This window comes from Heteronotia binoei, chromosome 7 (genome assembly GCF_032191835.1).
Source record: "Heteronotia binoei isolate CCM8104 ecotype False Entrance Well chromosome 7, APGP_CSIRO_Hbin_v1, whole genome shotgun sequence".
Taxonomy (NCBI): Eukaryota; Metazoa; Chordata; class Lepidosauria; order Squamata; family Gekkonidae; genus Heteronotia; species Heteronotia binoei.
Window position 1 is genome coordinate 105575297 of NC_083229.1, and position 20779 is coordinate 105596075.

At 40.3% G+C, this 20779-nt stretch overlaps 1 protein-coding gene across 1 annotated transcript in view; it reads right to left on the reverse strand.

Annotated features, from left to right (window-relative positions):
• Positions 1–18856, reverse strand: part of CDKAL1 (CDK5 regulatory subunit associated protein 1 like 1) — a 406460-nt gene extending 387604 nt beyond the window's left edge. Inside the window, exons 1-2 of the mRNA XM_060244150.1 lie at positions 18688–18856; positions 18296–18408 (exon numbers count right to left, since the gene is read on the reverse strand). Of these exons, the coding sequence (XP_060100133.1) occupies positions 18296–18408; positions 18688–18854 (280 nt within the window). The 5' untranslated portion in view covers positions 18855–18856. The remainder of the gene's footprint in view (positions 1–18295; positions 18409–18687) is intronic.
• Between the last annotated feature and the right edge of the window lie 1923 nt (positions 18857–20779).

Here is a 20779-nt window from a genome sequence, read left to right on the forward strand (position 1 = left end):
CAAAGAAAGGTATTTATTTAAATGTCTGGTGCTCATGCCTGGCCTGTACTCGCCTAGATCCCTGCTGGCAACAGCGGGACCATCCCTCACAGACAAACTGGCAGGCGCTCACCCAAGGCCAGGAAAAGCGCCACCAGTTCAGCTACCAGAAGGAGAGCTAAGCTGGGAGGCGTCAGAAGCTGCCAAAGTCAGCCTTGGTTCATCCCAATGAAGCCAATGATGTTTTCAGCCAATGATGGCTGGGCAATACACACTCTAGCCAAAAGTAGGCCCCAGATACCCTCTAAGACTGCCAGGGAACTGGAGCCCACTCCTGGGAACAACAACAGCCTTGCCAACATGTCCCACAGCAGCCCAGACAAGAGGCAAGGATAAAGGAAGGACAAGCCATGGGCTGCAATGGAGATAATCCCTCATCCGTAAGAGGAAATGGAGGAGCCAGGGTTTGGAGGGAGGGATTAAGAAACAGGTACAGCTAGGAAGGAGTGAGCACTTGCCCCACCTATTACTCCATATTGGCCAGAAAAGTTGTCAAAGCCCAACAAGCAGGGCCAGGATTTGACCTAGGGAAGGAGGGACAGACACCCTTCCTAAGGGAAGCTCCAGGGACAGGACAGGCAGGAAAAATGGGGATAGGACTTCCTGCTGAAAGAGAGATAGCTGTCCAAGGAAGTGAACAGGGTAAAGCTGGTGCAACCTCCTCTTCCCCCTATTCTGAGGACTGAAGGAGCTTCTTCTAGCATGAGCCAAAGTGGAGGAAGGAAGGAGGGCAGGGGCATTACTGGAAGACAAGGAACATTACTGAAAGGAAAAGGAAAAGGAGAAAGCTAGGAAGGAATTTGAAAAAGTCAGAAGTAAAATTGCAAAGCTACGCCTTGACCTCGCTTCAGCCTGTTGAATGTGATATTGGAGAGCCAGTTTGGTGTAGTGGTTAAGTGTGCGGACTCTTATCTGGGAGAACCGGGTTTGATTCCCCACTCCTCCACTTGCACCTGCTGAGATGGCCTTGGGTCAGCCATAGCTCTGGCAGAGGTTGTCCTTGAAAGGGCAGCTGCTGTGAGAGTCCTCTCCAGCCCCACCCACTTCACAGGGTGTCTGTTGTGGGGGAGGAAGGTAAAGGAGATTGTGAGCCGCTCTGAGACTCTTCGGAGTGGAGGGCGGGATAGAAATCCAATATAATCTTCTTCTTCTATATTGGCCCAGTCACGGCTTTTCTTCCTTCTTCTCAGACAATGGGTCAGGCAGGGGAAAAGGACAAGGAGAAAGGGAAGTGGCTGGTTTCCCACCTGCTTCTGAAACTGAAAGTGATGCTACTTTTGGGCATGGGGAAGCAAAGGTTCTGGGGCTGCTGGGGCACAAGCTGGGATGATCACCAGGGTTTGAGTAACACCAGGTCTTCAATATCTATTTTCCTTTCTGAGATCAAAGGAGGAAGGGAACTGTGCCCTCTGAGGGCAACAGAGTGATATCTCACAGAAGGGCTTAATCTTGAGCTTCCTCTACTCTCTTTCTATGGCAACATGGCAGTTGTGCCAGTGCAATATCTTAAATCTATGTTTCTACACATTTTGTGTTCGATGTGAGGCCCAGGAGGAGGTAATAATTCTGTGTATACCTGTGGCTTCCCTGAGGCATGCATTAGCTTGTTCTATTTTCATGATCTGCATGAAGGCCTACGCACTTTGGTATTAGAGGATATGATGTTTTAATCGTATTTACCATATGTATTACTGTGAGCTGCCTTAAGTTTGATACACACACAAACTAGGAAGGGGGGGCGGAGCTTCTACTAGACAAAAATTATAATGAAGAACAAATGCCCTGTAATATAGCTCCTATAGTTTCCCACAATTACATTTGTTCTAATTGGCTGGATGTTTAGTCAGCACATTTTCCAATGTACCACAGCAGTAGTCCCACAAGATTTCATTTGTAGTTGTATTAGAACCTTTTAAAGGCACCCACTTTAATGAAATTCTGAAACGAGGAGTAAAACCCCTGAATATGCAATTGATAATTGTTAAATCTACCTTTCAAGAGTTCAGAATAGAGCTCAGAAGTGTTCACTTATACTGAAGCATTCAAAATGAGGAGCATATTCTCCCTAATTCATATAAATTATCTTGTGAACAACTGAAAGTCGAGACAAAAAGGTCCCTTTTAAGGTAATGCATTCAACTGGCTGTTCAATGTAAATATTTGTTTTAGGTATATTGATAAGTTCACCATTTTAACTCAACTGGCAAAAAAAAAAATATTCCTACAAACTCTGCACAGAACAGAACATGCCACAAGAAAGAAACTAGGTTTTAAAAGTTAACTACAATTTAGGATTCTAGCACAGCAAAAGAAAATGGCATAGAATACATGAGCAGGGATGGAGGTTTTTGCCCCTGAACTCCAGCCAATGAACTTTCAAGGCCCGAAATGTTTAAAAATATACGAGCAGCCAAGAGATCTGTCTTGCATTAAAAACCAAGCAAAAAAACTCCCTGCTCCTTTATATTGCAGTACTGTGTAGTAATCAACAGCAATTCACTCTTGGCTGGATGAAGTCAAAAAGCTATTTATAGCCGTCCAAGACAAAGTTGCTCCGCATTGAAAGTAGACTCCAGTGCCAAGGATTTGACATACAAGACAAATGTCAGTGTCTTCTGCTCAGTGGGAGTCTCTCCCTCTTGCTCTTACACAAAATAATGCTTCATTGTGGTAGGGCAGAAAAGCCAAAATATTCACAAGCATGCTATTGAGTGCAAGCTCCAACTATATTCATCCTGTACTGGCAAGGTATCTTTGGTCCTCGATGAGCCCTCCCATCAGCCCTTCAACAACACTTAGCTGACCTTCCATCACTACTTGGAAGAAAGGAGCCGGGGAAGATTCCAAAACCCAAAAATGTCTGATGTGTATGTTATAATGAAGATTGCATTTGAAAGAAATATTATTACCAACACAGCAGTTTTGATGATGTACCTTGATGCAGAATCCAAAAAAAAATTTCTGAAAAGTTACACAATATGTCAAGTATACGGAACAACCCAACTTCATAGGTATTCATAACATGCAGCAGTTTGCTCACATCTGGATGCTGCAAGTTATTCTGCGTATTCTGACAACAGCATAAACTTGAGATCCATCGGTATTTACAAGTTTCACAGCCATCCTAGTTCAATTTGTTTAAATACATCCAGCAAAACTGCCAACAGTGATCTCTTGCTACTAATTAAAGGTATCGATTCCTTTCTCATTTGCTTTGATTCCTCTCCCCCACATCCAAGTTTTGATTCTGATACCATCCAGATTAATTGCAACCTATTAATCTGCAACCTATTAACCTATTAATTGCAACCTATTAACCTATTAGCCTGACCTGGATAATCCGGGCTAGCCCAATCTCATCAGATGTTAGAAACTAAACAGAGTTGGTTTATTTGGATGGGCAACCACCACAGAATATCAGGTTCACCACACGGAGGCAGGCAATGGCAAACCACCTCTGAACATCTCTTTCCTTGAAAACCTGAGAGATTTGCCATAAGTCAGCTGTGATCTGATGGCAAAAGCAACAAAACAAAATTAGATGGCCTATCCTTAAGACAGATCTCAAAAGGCTGACAATGTGAATCTAATTCCACATTTGATCTATTAAGTGACAAAACTGAAAATTAAATCTAATAAAACTTAACGTGAATCTAATACTGGCCAGCATTCAGTTTCAAACCAAGAGTCCTAGAAGGACGCACAGGGTGAATCTTCTTGTGTTTCAAAACAGTAACACTTAGCTCTTGTATGTACTATCTTTCACTGACCAAACTAGATCAAAACTCATTGGATTCCCCCCTATAGGTGTAGACCTCTGCACCGTATTCCATGTCAGTCCCAAGAGTCTCCAAAGCCTCAGGAGAGGTTTGGGGCACAAGAGAGGTACAGCAGAAAGGGGCAAAAAGGAATGGATCATAAGTATCATTGGCCAACTATCTGAGAGCAATTTAACATTAAAATATTATAACGAAATGGTGCAGCCTAAGATGTACTGGCCTTTAAACTATTCTAATTAAAAGGGAAGCATGGGTGTGGCTTACTAGCAATTCAGATTCAAGATCGTGCATGCAGGCTTCTAGGCAAAGCACACTTAACAGCATTCTGCCCAAACCCCAATACTCAAGTACCATAGGGCTTTAACAAAAAAAAATTATGTTACAAACAGACAATGCGTATAGGTTCTAATTCTGTAACTGGAAAAAGTCACATATGATTACCCTCTCTAAAATCAACAGGAATTAACACCACAGGCACTCAAGCCCATTACCAGTCACAAAAGAACTACAACAAGAACAGGATCAGCTGAATCCCCATGATATAAGCAAGGGGGAAAATGGCTGCAAATAAATGGTTTGACTTGAGATGAAACCCAGATTAACCATGACTTCAGTAATTTGGAATGCATGGCTGGTAATCCCAAAATTTCATAATAAACGATACCCTTGAAAAAAAATCCAATGCTGCCACCTACAGTTGCCAAACATATACGCAGTTTCACTAATGTTAATAATCCAAACAATCCTTATTCACTTTCCTTTAGTTCTACTGGTAGGCTATCATTCTTAATTTTTAAAGTATGTGTGCAATGTATCATTTCCTGATGCCAATAGATTTTCAGAAGAATGTTGTCCTGAAGACAAATGCCAGTAAGTAGGATCATGGAAAAAAGCCATGAAAAACTATTATCCAGTAATAAAATGTTGGCAGAAATTTTAAAAAGCAACAAAAGAAAATAGCATTATAAAAGGTCACTTGGATTCATTCGCATCAACCCCTCTGAAGAGGCCATGAAAAAAACCATTCAGTATGAAGTTTAAGCTCGTAACAGTGAATTTGCAGGTACTTCTGCCTGCAAAAAGACAACCTTTTCTGGTATTCCTTCTCCCATATTACCATTTCATGGACCCCCCCCCCCGGTATGATTTCAGAGGAGATGGTAAGCTGAAGTGCAAGACAATGGACATTGGAATGTTTTCTGCAATTACTGCTATATTTGCACAAAGTTGGGATCCAAGTCAACATCCACTCCTGAGCTTCATTTACTTAGATACACATACAAATTTAACACAAATAATATATTTCCAAATACGGAAATATAATATACTGAAAATACGATTGAATAATACTGGTTTGGCTTCAAAAGGCTCCTAGGCACAAATAGCCCCTGTCAACATGAAGCACATTCTGCAACACATACAAGGTCTAGACATGGCTTACTTTTAATTTTTATGTATTTCTCCTCAACACAATGCAGCAGGATCATTCATCTCAATGTCTCTACACTGAAGGGTCAAGTTACAGATATCACTGGTTTTCTTTAAAGCTCTCCCTTAGATAAGTATTGGCATGTATCCCACCACTCCACAAAGCAAAGTTTGAAGCCTTCCTCCAGCCTAAAGTAAATTCCTCAAACAGAAGAGCCGTAAGTTGGAAGGTCTTCTGGCCTATGGTAGGATACTTACCATTGGATCTATGCATGTAAAGGACATACAACAATCTAAGTGTTACATCTGCATCACCAGACAGAACCCTCCTTAACCTCAGGTCATTCTTCTGTGCTGTTTTTCTGAACAACCTGAAAACCTGATGTTTAAGAATGGTCAGCAAATTTTTTGCTCTTGTCAAAGGACATTTATTTCATACTTTAGGCTAAAGGAAACATGAATGCTGACACCCTATGAAAAATGAAATTCAAATTTAAAAGCATCTTGTGTTCAGGGGCTGAATTGTGGCTACCAAGAGTCAGACCAAACAACAAAGTCCTTCAGTAAAAAATCCAGGTTCTTACTTTAAGGAGAAGTGCTCCACAATTGAGGGGCAACCACCAAGAACGCCTTTCTATGAGTTCTTGCTATTTGGAGATGGAGGAAGAAGAAAAGAGTTGGTTTTATACCCCGCACTTCACTATCTGAAGGCCTCTCAGAGCGGCTTACAATCACCTTCCCTTCCTCTCCCCACAACAGACACTCTGTGAGGTAGGTAGGGCTGAAAGAGCTCAGAGAACTTCTCTTGAGAGAACTGTGACTGACCCAAGATCACTCAGCTAACTTGAAGTGGAGGAGTGGGGAATCAAGCCTGGTTCTCCAGATTAGAGTCCAATAGTCTTAACTACCACACTACACTGGCTCTCATGTTGCACAGTCAGGAGGACACTAATGTTGTACAGTCAAGAAGGCATTCTCATTTGATCTTAGGGAACAACAGAGTCAATACATAGTTTTGCTTTTGAATTAATAAGCAAGCAGAAAATTGTGGTTTTTTTCACTTGGAGATTAAATACACTGCAACATTCTTCTATGTTTGTTTACACTCCCTTTTACTTTAAGAGTTAGCTGCTGGAAAAAACCTGCCGAAGAACAAAAAGACCCAGTTATATAGGGTGCAGTCTCTTTTCAACTATATGTTCACAAGCTTGACTCACCTTTATATATACACTACACAACAAGTGTTCACCTGCTTAGTCACATGAATAACCAAGATACGGCTAGTTACAACAAAAGCTCGCTTATTTCTAGGCCATAATGGCATGTATTCCTGGACTTAGTAGGAAATTCTTCATTCTTTGATCTTTAACAAGAATCGCCATGGAAGATAAATGTCCAAGCCTCTTCACTTGGAACAGGCCATTTCTCTTTTTTATTTGTATCAGAAGTAATAGCTTCATAAATTGTATGCTTTGAGTCCGTTCAAGTCTAGTTCAGGACAGAAGAAGAGAGCCAGTTTGGTGTAGTGGTTAAGTGTGCAGACTCTTACATGGGAGGTCCGGGTTTGATTCCCCACTCCTCCACTTGCACCTGCTAGCATGGCTTTGGGTCAGCCATAGCTCTGGCAGAGGTTGTCCTTGAAAGGGCAGCTGCTGCGAGAGCCCACTCCAGCCCCACCCACCTCACAGGGTGTCTGTTGTGGGGGAGGAAGATAAAGGAAATTGTGAGCTGCTCTGAGACTCTTCGGAGTGGAGGGCGGGATATAAATCCAATATATATATTAAAAAAAAGTTGGCATGCTGCTCCCAGAGAATGAAATCAGGGTCTGGTATGCCCAAGCAGCACTAAGCATTCATGTCCAACAGCAGATCCTGGGCCAGCAAGCATTCTCCAAGTTAACAGAGGTGATTTTTTAAAAATGTTTTATTAGAATCATAGAGTTGGAAGGGACCTCCAGGGTCATCTAGTCCATCCCCCTGCACAATGCAGCAAACTCAAACACCTCCCCCTAAATTTACAGGATCTTCATTGCTGTCATAGCCTCTGTTTAAAAACCTCCAAAGGAGAGCCCACCACCTCCCGAGGAAGCCTGTTCCACTGAGGAACTGCTCCAAGGGTCAGGAAGTTCTTCCTAATATTGAGCTATAAACTCTTTTGATTGAATTTCAACCCATTGGTTCTGGTCCTACCTTCTGGAGCCACAGAAAACAATTCCACACCATATTAGAGTGTAGCTTTCTCCAGTCACTAAAGCATCAGCCAACCTGGCTTTCTTTTACTCAGTCTCAGTCTGACCACAATCAACGCATTAATAAAACACAATGCCCTGTTCCAACAGATCAGGATACACACATTATACAATACCTCTTCGTACAACTTCTGCCAAATTTGCTCTTAGCGGAAAATCAGTTTCCTACTATGGCCAGGATAGAGCACACAACACGCTTCTGGCAGCTCATTAACACCTGCTTCTGTCATCAGAAGCTAAAAATGATGTTCAAAATAGGTATCGCCACAGGATGTTAACCGAGCAGACTATGAGGTCATAGGTGTTAACTTGAAAATATACATATCTGGGTCTTATTTTCCACAAAAAATGGCAAAACCATCACTGCCACTGGCACCCAACATTTGTTACTTTCCAGAATGAAACATACAATTTAATGTTTCAGTGAAAAAGTGCCTCTTCTAACAAGCAGTCAGTCATGCTAAGTGTTTGATGAGATATAACACTCCAAAATGAAATGTCTGGAACCTACCTGAAGGTTTCTCCGCTTCAGGGGGGCGAAATCATCCAAATTAGTTGATTCACACCCAGCTCCAGGCAAGGCTATGCAAAATTTCTTGCAAATCTCTCCTGGTTGGATTGACTGACCCTCCAGTCTTAGTATTTTATTTATTTTATTCAATTTTTATCCAGCCCTCCCCCATAAGCAGGGCTCATATATGGAAGATTTTATTCCCATTCAAAAAACAGAGCTGAGCTGGAGCTTCCTGCCAGAGCTGCTGAGCTATCCAGAGTGGAGGGTCAGCTGATGGAACCAGGTAAAGCTTGCAAAGGAAACTGCAAAGCACCGGCCTGCATCTGGAAAAGGTGTGACCTAACCAATCTGGATGATTTCCCCCACTGAAGGAGAAGTTCAAGTTGACATTCATTGGAGGAAAAAATGTAAAACGAAGGCCATGAAAGTTAACTCAAGATCTTTCTCGCCTACCCTAACTCCTGGGCACCTACCACCCAAATCTGTACTGGTAAAAGCCATATTGGCTGATGCAGCTGAAAGAAGGGTGTGCGAAAGAGGTGACTGACGGCTTTTCTCCATGCAGTGAGAGAGTGGAGTGTCCAAAAAAAGTGTTATGCACTCTTAGATCTGAGACAGAAGCATACACTGGGAAGAGTTAAAAAATAATGTTGGGGGCGTGGCATCGCGCGCAGAGGAGATGGATGCCTGAAAACAGCTCCGAACTTACCCCCGCTAACCCCACTCATTAAAGCGCCCAGTGTTGCTTTCACTTCCTTTTTTTTTTTCTTAAAGTAGTATGGGAACAACAGATGGTCAAAAATCCAGACCAAAAAGAAACACAAAGAACTCTGTAAAAAATTATTTCCCCAAAAAAACCCAAGGCTAAGGCCTCGAGAAAGACAAACTTCCCAGCAGGCAAGATGGCGGCAGAAGGCGGGAAAACTGCAATGGATGAGCTAGCCTCATTTCGCTCGGAGGTAATGGAAGCCTTTCAAAAACTTGAACAAAACATGACTGATAAAATCTCTGCCATGATCCAGCCTTTATCTGCCCAAACGGTGGAATTTAAAACATCTTTGGAGAAGGTGGCGGAGACGGCAGACTCTGCTTTTAATATGGCGAGTGTGTCGCAGGAGGATGCACAATATTTTTATAAACGAGATGAATGGGCCACTGATAAGATCATTGCACTGGAAAATCAACTGAAAATGGGGAACGTTAAAATTCGGGGTCTCCCTGAGAATTCTGCCTTCCCCTCTGACCTCAAAACCCTTATATCCTCCTGGCTATCAAAAGCAATGGGTTTTTCCGAAACTGACCTTTATGCCTTGGAGGCTGCATATAGAATTGGTTCAGTGTGCAGACAAAGATCGTCGCTGCCTAGGGACATCCTAGTTCAATTTGCATCCAGCTCCGTTAAAGCTAAACTTTTACAAAAAGCCTGGGCTATAAATCCACTTATGCTGGGAGACCACAAAGTGCAACTCCTGCAAGATCTGTCGTCCGAAACCTTGCAAAGGCGAAGGAATTTGAAACCAATCACAGAAATTCTGAACAAGGAAAATATCAGATATCGTTGGTTTGCTTCGTACCAACTGCAAGTTACAGTGCAAGGTCAGTCGTTTTTGGCTGGGGATCTAGATTCAGGAATTTGTATGCTGCGTCGCTTAAATCTTCCTATTTCCAACAGCCTTCTGGAAGCAGCCTCTCAAGTCCAATCATTATCTTCTGACACTAGATGGCGTCATGTGCCTATGAATCGTCCTGATCGACCTGTCTCCCCTAGAAACTAAGCGGCTGGATCTGATTATATGCTGAAAACTGTCTATGTTGGACCCTTTTCTCCGTTTTTTTTCTCCGGGTTTTTTTTCCAGGCAAAGACTGAAGTGCTGTTACACTAGAAGTGCCTAAGTATAATCCTGCCATTTCCTAAATAACTGTGTCGGTTATTTTGTGTTTGTTGCATAGCATGCTTATATGAGAACGTGTCTTTTGGGGGGGGGAGTGTAACACTATAAATGAGGGGGAAATGCTATTTTAAACCAACTAGCTAAATGAAATTTTCTTGGATACATGTGAATGCTTGGGTTGAAAGATGGTGGGATCTGAAATGCAGGGTTTAATCAGTGGGTGGCATTAAGACTTTGATTGGGGAAGTTTGGCTGTGGGTGTGTGTGAATTAGAGAGAGAGGAATGAAAGGTGTGACTGGGATTGTATAACATCATAGTGACCTAATGAACTTCTAAACCCTTATTTAATGCTTTATTAATTATTTACTAATTGTTGGTAGTGAGTGGATGTGTGAGACAGATTAATAGTAGGTTTGGTGTGAGTGAGACAGATAGTGTACTGTTCTCTGAATGCTTGGAGATTAGTTTCCCTCATTATTATTTCTGGCTTTATATTTTTACAATTGCTTAAATGAAAGTGTGGAGTTTGTGTAAGTTTGTATTTGAACGTGGTTGTGTTACTGTCAAATGTATTGGAAGGAGATATAGTATTCCCTTTTTTTTGTCTTAGGGCAGACTTTTAGTAAACCTGATGTAAAGGTATTTCTAAGTTACTTATTATTATGATTTAAGATGTACTCTATGTCTGCTTTAGCTTCTTAAATTTTACAATAATTCTGAGGAAGAGACTAGAGGAGGATATATAAGTTACATCAATCTGCCTATTTATATTTTCCCAAATATCTGTATTTTTGTTGGTAAGAGGAACAGATCATACTGTATGTGGCTTTTTGGTTATTTTAATCTTGATTTGTTCACCTCTAATTGGCCAGTTATTATGAAAAGTTCTTTATGCTAGGCTTTGCGTAATTATGCCTACAAATTTCAATTACGCTGGGCTGAAATTGATAATGTTATTTATTATCACTTTTGGTGGGGGGGGAATGGAGTTGTTCAGTTTTATACAGAGCTCCTTTTGGTAGTTGCTATCAGTTCTGCGGTGTCTCAAGTTGTGAGACTTACTGCTTCAAATTCATTTTTCTATGCAAATATTTGTTGTTTTCCCAGTCTTGGGTTAACAGAGCTGGTGGGTGAGTTAGTGGCTAGTGATTGTAAATGCTAAACCACTGGAGTTGGTTGTGACTGATTTTTGTTTATGTTTTGGGCAGCGTAACTGTACAGTATTACTATGCTTTTGTGTTTAAATTCTTTGATCTGAATTTTGTCCTTAGGACTTTGAAATGTGATCTACAAGGTTTGTCTCTTGTTAACTTTGTGGCGCTCCAGATAAAAGCTATGGATTGTAAGATTTTTGAGATTCATGTATATTTCCTCTTTTAAGTATGGCTTAGTATCATCTAGTCTTATCTTTAAATTGTAATGGGCTAAACAATTTAATTAAGAAAAAATGGGTTTCCTCTGCTATTTCACGTCAGAAACCAGATATAATTTTTCTGCAAGAAACTCACCTTAAGGGTAATCAACCCAAGGTCTTCCAATCAAAATTTTTTGCTTATCAATTTCAGGCTTACGGGTCCTCCAAAGCAAGAGGAGTGGCCATTTTGATAAGTAAATCAGTCCGCTTCACTTTGGAAAGTTCAATTGACCCTAGGGGTCGGTATATTTTTATTAATGGGATCTTTAATGGCAGTTCTTACACCCTGGCATCGGTGTACACACCAAATGATGGGCAAATTGCGTTTATTGAAGACACCCTGTCACAACTTCAAACTTTTCACACAGGTCCCATTATCTTGGGAGGAGATCTTAATTACGTTGTCAATCCTTCTTTAGACAGATTTCAAATGTGTCCTTCACTCTCCTCTGCCAAAAAAAGCTCTCAACTTAAAGGTCTGAATGGTCAAAAGGATTCAGCTCAAGTTTTTTGTTCTTTCAATCTGTTGGATATTTGGAGAATTAGGCATCCAACTGAAAGGGACTACACTTTTTTCCCCTCTTGTCATCTAACTTATTCCAGAATTGATTTTCTTCTAGTTTCAGATTCCATTTCTAACCTTTTTTCTAAAGTAGAAATTGGCCCAATGATTTGGTCTGACCATGAATGGATGGAAGGTTCTATGTCAGGAAATACTAATAGGACATTTTCTTTTAACTGGAGACTGGATAGTAAACTTCTTTCTATGAAGTTGGTTACGGATTCTATTGAAAAAGACATTAAAGAATTTTTTCAGTTCAATTCGAACTGTGGTGTCCCCAACACGTAGTTTGGGACTCTTTTAAGGCTGTCATTTGTGGCAGATTTTTGGCTATTGCCTCTTCATATAAAAAAAGAAAAGGAACAGATTAGATCTAATTTGGTTGCCAACACTACTAAACTGAAGGAAAAATTTAAGAAATTAGGTAGCAAAAAAATTTATTCAAAACTTCTTATTGAAAGGAAAAAATTAGACTCCGTTGAAGTCTCCAATATTCAAAAACAAATGGCATTTGTCAAGCAAAAATACTTGTTTCGAACTCCTCAGTCCCTTAAACTCCTCTCGTGGAAGATAAAAAAAAGAATATCCTCAATGACTATACCTTCTATTCATTCCAAATCTGGTTTATTGAAGCACTTAACTAAAGACATAGTAAGAGTCTTTAAAAAGTATTACTCGACCCTTTATACTTCTCGGCACCCATCATCAGATCTTATATCGTCTTTCCTAGACTCCCATTTAAGCCTTAAACCTATCTCTCCTGAGATTAAATCCTTTTTGGACCAAACTTTTACAGCACTTGAAATGCAGGAGACTATTAAATCTCTGAAATCTAATACATCTCTAGGCCGGGACGGCTTTATCCCAGAATGTTATAAATGTTTTAATGTCTTGCTAGTCCCCATCTTGGCTGATGCCTGTAATCAGTTTGTACAATCTGGCTCTTTTCCTGACACCTGGTCACAGGCAAAAATTATAGTCCTTCCAAAAAAGGTAAGGACTCGTTGGATCCTGGTTCTTACAGACTGATATCGCTCCTTAATTGTGATTACAAGATTTTCACAGCAGCGTTGGTATCTAGGCTTAATACTTTTATTGGGAAATATATTCACCCCAACCAATCGGGATTTATCCCACATCTGGAGTTAACAGACAACACTAGAAAGGTCCTTAATATCATTCAATATTGCAGGAAATTCAATATAGAATCTTCTTTTATCTTATCCATTGATTTTGAAAAAGCCTTTGACTCAGTTGAAGTTCCTTACCTTATCACTTTATTACAGAAAATGGATTTTGGCCCAAACTTCATCAAGATAATTCAATCCTTGTACGAGTCGCCTTCAGCTATTCTGAATATTAATAACTTAGATTCATAAGAATTTTATCTCTCCAGAGGGACTAGGCAAGGTTGCCCCTTGTCTCTGCTTTTTGCGATTGCAACTGAACATCGTGCAAAAGCTATTCGTAATACTACTACTATTGCAGACATCCCTATTAAAAAGAATTCCATTAAGTTGTCTTTGTTTGCTAATGACTTAATGCTTTTTGTAACGAAACCTGACTCTTCTCTACCTGCTATCTTTGATTTATTATCTGCATTTTCTTCTATATCAGGCCTTCGAGCTAGCCCATCCAAAACTATTCTTTATCCCATCACAATTTCAGATGCTCTCCATCTATTCCAAGTACCACTTTAAAAAAATTGATAGGTTTTGGACATATATGGGGATTAATATTCCTTTAAGATTGGGCGATATTTTTAAGGTCAACCATCATCTTTTGATTAAAGACATCCTTAACCTGCAAAAGAATAAGAATTCTTCCATCATTCCCTGGAACGAAAAAATTCAGATTAAAACTTTTATTTTTCCCAAATTTTTGTTTTTATTTCGAGTCATTCCTATTCTTATTCCCGAGGATTTATTCACTGATTGGCGGCGTTCGTTCTTAAGATATATTTGGAATAAGGGCTTATCTATAATAGGGTACTCTACCCTTATCCGTTCTAAACTCTCAGGTGGCTTAACTCTTCCCGACTTACACAAATTTTATGAAGCTGCCATTTTAAATGGTCTTATCAGATACTATGATTTTGCTTTGTATCCAGATTGGAAAGTTCTGGAAGACACTTATCTAGGCAACAAATCGTTTCACTCTACATTATGGGAATCTCCGAAGAACAGATCACCAAATATCCCATCCAATCTTTTTCTTAAAGCTATTTTTCAGATTTGGGACAAACGTCGGCTTTTTTTAGCCCCCCCGGTGTCTCCGCTTTCTCACTTCCTAGATATTTCTTGGTTTCAGCCCAGGTTTTTATATAAGTCTTTTCCAATTTGGAAACAATCCAATTTATGTCAGTTTACAGACATTTTGTCCAATGGAAATATGCTTGATAAGAAATCCTTGGAGGACAAAATTGGTGGAAAAGCAATCCCATGGTTTAAATATATGCAAACTAATAATTTAGTGACATCACTTTCAAAGAGATATAATTTCAATCGTCCTCTCACTTTTTTTGAACATTTGTTATTCTCACCTTCTTTAAAGCGGAAGGGATTGATCTCATTTATTTATAAAGGACTGCTTGAAATTGATACCATTGATTCGCTTTCTTACCAGGAAATTTGGCAACGGGATGACTTAAATCAATTTTAAAGAGGAGGTTTGGCAACAAATCTGGTCTTCCCCTTCATACACTTCAAATTCATTGAATATTCAATTGCAAACACAAAATTTTTTGTTTAGGTGGTACCTAACACCCCAGAGATTGAGTCACATTGCGATAAATCAATCTTCCAAATGTTGGAAAGATTGTGGAGATGAGGGCACGTTCATTCATTGTTGGTGGTTGTGCCCGGTGGTGCATTCTTTTTGGGCAATGATTGTAGCAAAAATCAAAGATATCACGGGCTACAGTTTACCCTTAAGATCGGAACTCATATTGTTAGACTGCTGGAAAGGTATTGCTATCACATCACTCAATAAATCCCTGATATATCTCTTACTAACTGCTGCTAAAAAGGTGTTGGCTCAATTTTGGAAATCTCCCAATATTCCTTCGGTTAAAATCTGTTATGCAAAAAATCTGGGAGGTTTATGCAATGGACAAGATAGCTGACGGCTTACGTTGTACAAGTGACCCAGAAGACAACAATTCCCTGATGTACAAGTGGCTTCCGTTTCTTGAGTTCTCTTTTGGCCCAGTAGATCAAGTGCGTTCACATATACCTTGTAGATATTATGATATTATCAATCTGATGTAATCTGGATATGATCAAAATAGTTATCTATTAATTCAGCTGCCAATTATGTATTTGTTTGTTTTGTTATTTTGTTTTTATTTTGTGTATATTATCATTTTATTGTTTTCGCTTATTCACAAAGATTGGTGATACAGTCATTGATTACCTTGTATATGCTTTTATTAAGCTAAATAAAATGTTTTTGAAAATTTTAAAAAAAATTAATGTTGATGAAGTTAGCTGTGGGTAATGTTTTATAGCTTCTCACAAAAAATCAAAGAGTTCAATTTACACAAGCAAGTTTCTTTGCCTTCTGTTTACAAAATATTTTGAGGATGTATACTAGCAGAGCGTTCCATGGAAGAGAATGATTCCTCAAGCACTGCACAACCCAACAATATTATACAATCCACGTAGAAAAAAGCAGCTACACATTTCCTTCCAAACCTTTCTATGGGGTGCTTGAGTAACATTTGTGCATGTCAGTCTATTACCATTTAAAAACAGCCCCCATGAAATAAACTTAGCAGCAACAGTAGTTCTACAACTATGTCAACCAAGTTTATAAGGTGCGTTTTAATCAGCTAAGCAGCAACATACAAGGCTTGTTAAAAATGTCATATTTTATGAACTAGTAATAAGAGATCAGTAATCATATTATTAGGTATTATATTATTAGGCTTAGATATTACAGATGAGATCCCTGTAATATGATCAAGAAACAGATTTTTTTTTCTCCCATAGACCATACTAGCTGGGGAGTCTGGGTGGCACAGTTTGCTCAATCATTCATAAATGACACCACGTTTATGCTTTTTTTTAACCAAGACTTCTGATGGTACTTCTGATAGTACCGTTTGGTCCTCCGGGTTCTCACTTTTGGCTCATTATAAACAGGCTTAAGTCCAGTGTCTACCTATAAGTCTACTTACATGTAACAGCTGAGGACTTAGAAGAAGTGCAAATGCACACAAATGCTTATAGGCAGAATTAAACTTTGTTGGTCTTTAAAGTGCACTTGGACTCAAACGTTCTTTTGCTCCAAACCAACATGGCTACCCACCTGAATCTATTAATAGGCCTGAGAGCATCCATCCAATTGTGAACTTGGGTACATTCTCAAAAATCTGAGTTTTTATTTAATATCCTCTGGTTGGGGAAGAAAAACTAAACGTTAAATCAAAGGAAAGACAACCCTGAAAGTAAGATGAAACCCATTAAAAATGTCATACATCTCCCAAAATTTATTACTAGACAAAACAATTTGCATGTGAATGTAAATGATCCTCCCTCTGTCTCTCTTTTTGACAGCATATTGGGGGCGGGAGCATGGGGGAACCTGGTCCTGTATTTGCATAATTGTAGTTTATTAGAAGTCAAGAAGTTTTGCCCTGACCTGGACAGCCCAGGCAAGCCTGATTTCTTCAGATCTTGGAAGCTAAGCAGGGTTGACTCTGGTTAGTGCTTGGATGGGAGACCTCCTTGAAATACCAAATCAGGAGGACAGGGGCAGGCTTTATCTAGCCACCTCTCTGAATATCCTCCAGGCCCTCAGTAGGGGTCAGTCACAAGAGGTCAACATGACTTCTAGGTACAGACACACATACATAAAAACAACAACAACAATAATCAAAAGAAGTCAAGCTGTTTCCAACAATCAAAGGACGATGTTTTGATAAAATTCCAAAACTATTCCGCTTTTACAAAACTCAGTAGATTTTTATCCCATTCTTTCTCCAAGGAAGTCAGGGAAGCATGTAAGATTCTATGTACTTTTATCACTGGCACGGCAATCCTAATCAGAGTTACACCTTTCTAAGACTGATAGCTTCAACAGACATTGAAGGGTGTAATTGTGCTTAGGATGGCACAGATAACAAGTTTCATGATGAGAGTGGTGTTTTGAACTTGGGTTTCCCCACCTTCGTTCACAAAAGAAACAGGATTGCAAATGTGTTCAATGCATTTAAAGTTTTTAAAAGCAGGGTTTATTTCTTCTTGGGGAACCTGGATTATTTCTCTGCTTTGCCCTGACTATCCCTGTGCCTACTGGAAGTGAAGAAAATCTGCCTCAGTGCAGCAGCAACCACACAAAATAGCATGCAAGTCTCTCCACTTCCACAGGTGTTTGCGGCTTGCACCACTGGTCTAAGTCTTACAACTGACATTGGGGTGGGGGGAGGGGAATTAATTGCCTGGAAGGGCTAGTTAGAGTCAAGATGCATAAGTAACTGGGCGATTCTAAATGAGATTGAATTAAAGAGAGCCAGTTTGGTGTAGTGGTTAAGTACACGGATTCTAATCTAGGAGAACTGGATTTGATTCCCCACTCCTCCACATGCAGCAGCTGGGTCAGATACAGTTCTTGAAACAGCTCCCTCAGCCTCACCTACCTCACAGGGTATCAGTTGTGGGGAGAGGAATGGAAAGGAGATTGTAAACCACTCTGAGACTCCAAGTAAAGAGCAGGGTATAAATCCAATCTCTTCTTGTTGTTAAAGCAGTTGGTAAGATCCGTGAAAAGCAGTAAACAGAAGTTCTCAAACAGATGTGATAACTGAGTATGACTGGACTCATACTCAGTTCTCACATCTGTTTGTTAACTCTTGTATTTGTATGCTAATTTATTGCTATTCACAGATCTTACCAACTGCTTTAATCAAATCTCAGCTATAATTGCCCAGTTACTTATGAATCTTGACTCTTAAGAGGTTGTCCTTGAAAGGGCAGCTGCTGTGAAAGTCCTCTCAGCCTCATCCACTTCGCAGGGTGGGAGAGGAAGATAAAGAAGATTGTGAGCTGCTCTGAGACGCTGAGATTCGGAGCGGAGGGCAGGATATAAATCCAATATCATCATCATCAGTCCTTCCTGGCAACTACCCCCCCTCCCCTCTACCTATAGGTATTGGTTCAGGAAGTCCTGTATCTGAAGAAGTTGCATGCACATGAAAGCTTATGCCTTGAATAAACTGTTGGTCTTAAATTTTGTTCTGCTGCTTCAGACCAGCATGCCTACCCATTCAGACCTAACTGAGATAGTGTGTATGTCAATTTACTCAGCCTGAAGAGTGCACAATATGTCATATTTAGAATCTAATCAGAGAACAGGGTATTGAAATTTCTGTGAGACTGAGCATTCTGCAAAAAACCAAGTGCACCAAGGTCCTTACCTGTAATTTTGTATCCATAAGCAGCCAATTGTCCAGCCATGTATTCTCCATCTGAATTATTATGAGAACAGCCCCATGTACGTATCCAGATTTTTTGTACACCAGGAATAACACTGTAAAACAGAGACAGACAATGAAATGAGATATGAGAAAACACAGTTCTGGGAGCAGAAAGAGTAAGAAAGGAATGGATGGTGAGAATGTTAATGACTTAAAGAAATAAATCTGGCAATAAAATGGGGCTGTGGCTTCCCAAAAAGTGAGAGATAGGCAATAACCCCTAAGTTCCTTACTTGGGAGGGACAGAGGTACAAATGGAGAAGCTAGAAATTCAAATTTACCATGGTTAGTTTTCATCTCTCAGCTTAGAAGTAGCCCCTTTTTAAACAAACCTGTCACTTGGAGGATCATCCTCGGCCTCTACATTCTTTTGTGAATGGCGTTTGCGCACTTTAGGAATAATATTTGCTCTCCTGAAATGCCGATCATGAGGCTTTGGGTCCTGTGCTGACACAATATCTTCAATGTCTTCAAGAAGAGAATCACAGACAGCAGGCATTTTCTACACAGGGTAAAATACATCATATGATAAACAATTCTGCCAGTGCTCACTGCCACAGCAAAAACATTCAACACAGAATGACCGTGTAAGTCTATTTGATAACAAAGTACCTACAAGCTTCACTTCAAGCCCTTATTTAACTCACTTTTCTAGAATACTGCTCAAATGACTGTACAAATTACTCCCAAATGCTAAAGAGACTCACAGTGCAATTCTAAGTAGAGTCATGCCTTCTAAGACATCAGTGCCTTAGAAAGGGATGATGCTATCCAGACTGAACCAAAACATTTACACAGAAGCACAAAAGTTTCACATCCAAGCTTTAAATAACAACAGCAGCAAGATATTTCAGTAGCAAGACAGAACTTACTGACAGAGAGGGACAAAGATGTTGAGGCTGTAGTAGATAGGTCAAATAACTGTGACAGCCAATTGTGCTGCAGCAGACTCTATGATGGAGATTATTAGGAAATGGACTGAACATAAAATGGCTGATTTTATACTGCCCCTGTATAGATCTATGCGATAGCCCCCTCAGGAAAACTGCGAGCACTTCTGGTCACCGTTTCTCAAAAAGGACATGGCAGAGACGGAAAAAGAGTAACCAAGATTATTGGGGGTTAGAGCAGGGGTGTCAAACATGCAGCCCGGGGGCCCAATCAGGCCCTTGGAGGGCTCCTATCAGGCCCCCTAGCAACTGGTTCTTGTCTGCTTCCTTCTCCCTCTCTCTTGCTTCCTTGTTTTGTCTGTTTGCTTTACAAGGCTTGCTCAATTGCACAGGAGCTACAGAGCAAAACTTCAATTTTCTCCATTGGTTGAGGCTCCTCCCCCTCCCTCCCCTGGGGAGGGAAGGAAAGAGCCGGAGCTTCCTTTGCCCAGTTCCCTGGATCCCATGGGAGAAATACAAAGAAAGCACCTTTAAGACCAACAAGTGCTAATGTTTTAAGCATGTTTTATTTTAAGTTGTGTCTGTCTGTGTCCTTTAAAAAGTTTATATCTCTGCTACCTAATCTTAAATAGGTACACACATGGCTCGGCCCGACATGGTCCAGCCTGGCCCGGCCCAACAAAGTCTAATTTATATCAGATCCGGCCCTCATAACAAATGAGTTTGATACCCATGGGTTAGAGTATCTTCCGCATGAAGAAAGGCTGAAAATTGCACAATTTTTCACTTTAGAAAAGAGACAACTAAGGGGGGATGTGATAGCAGCTTATAAATTTATGCACACGGTGGAGAGAGTTAACCAAGAGAACTTTTCCTCCCTTCCTCAAAATACTAGAACTTGGAGGTATCTAGTGAAGCTCTTTCAAGTACTCTTGAGACAGCAGCTCTGAGAGAACTGTGACTGACCTCAAGATCACTCAGCAGGTGCATGTGGAGAAGTGGGAAATCATACCCAAATCTCCCAGATTAGAATCCATGCACCAAAGTGGCTCCAAACATAAACATAATGGGTTGGATCCTATGGTCGTAAGACCAGAAAGCACTTATGCAGACAGATTTCTTGCCTTCCACTTGCAGTCTTAGCCCAAAGAAGCATTTAAACCAAAAGCCACTAGGCTCAGCTGCTTGCAGTGAGGAGACAGGCCAGATGAAATTTTCACCTTTGCCGGAAGAAGCACAGCACAGCAGTCATTCAGCTGGGGCAAGTATGAATCACCTTATTCCATATTCTCACACCAGCCCCTATGCCCATTGTATTTTTGTTCATGAGGCCTTGCTGACTCTGGCAATGCCTTTTTGGGTGATGGCTATACAAACACCGTGATCATATCCATTAGCAAACTATAAAATCTAACACAATATTATGGTTCCTTTAAAAACACACATTGATGCAGAATATAAAACAACACAACAAAACTTGGTGTCGTTTCCAGGTCAAAAACTTGAAAGAGGCATGAAACAATTCTTGGTTATG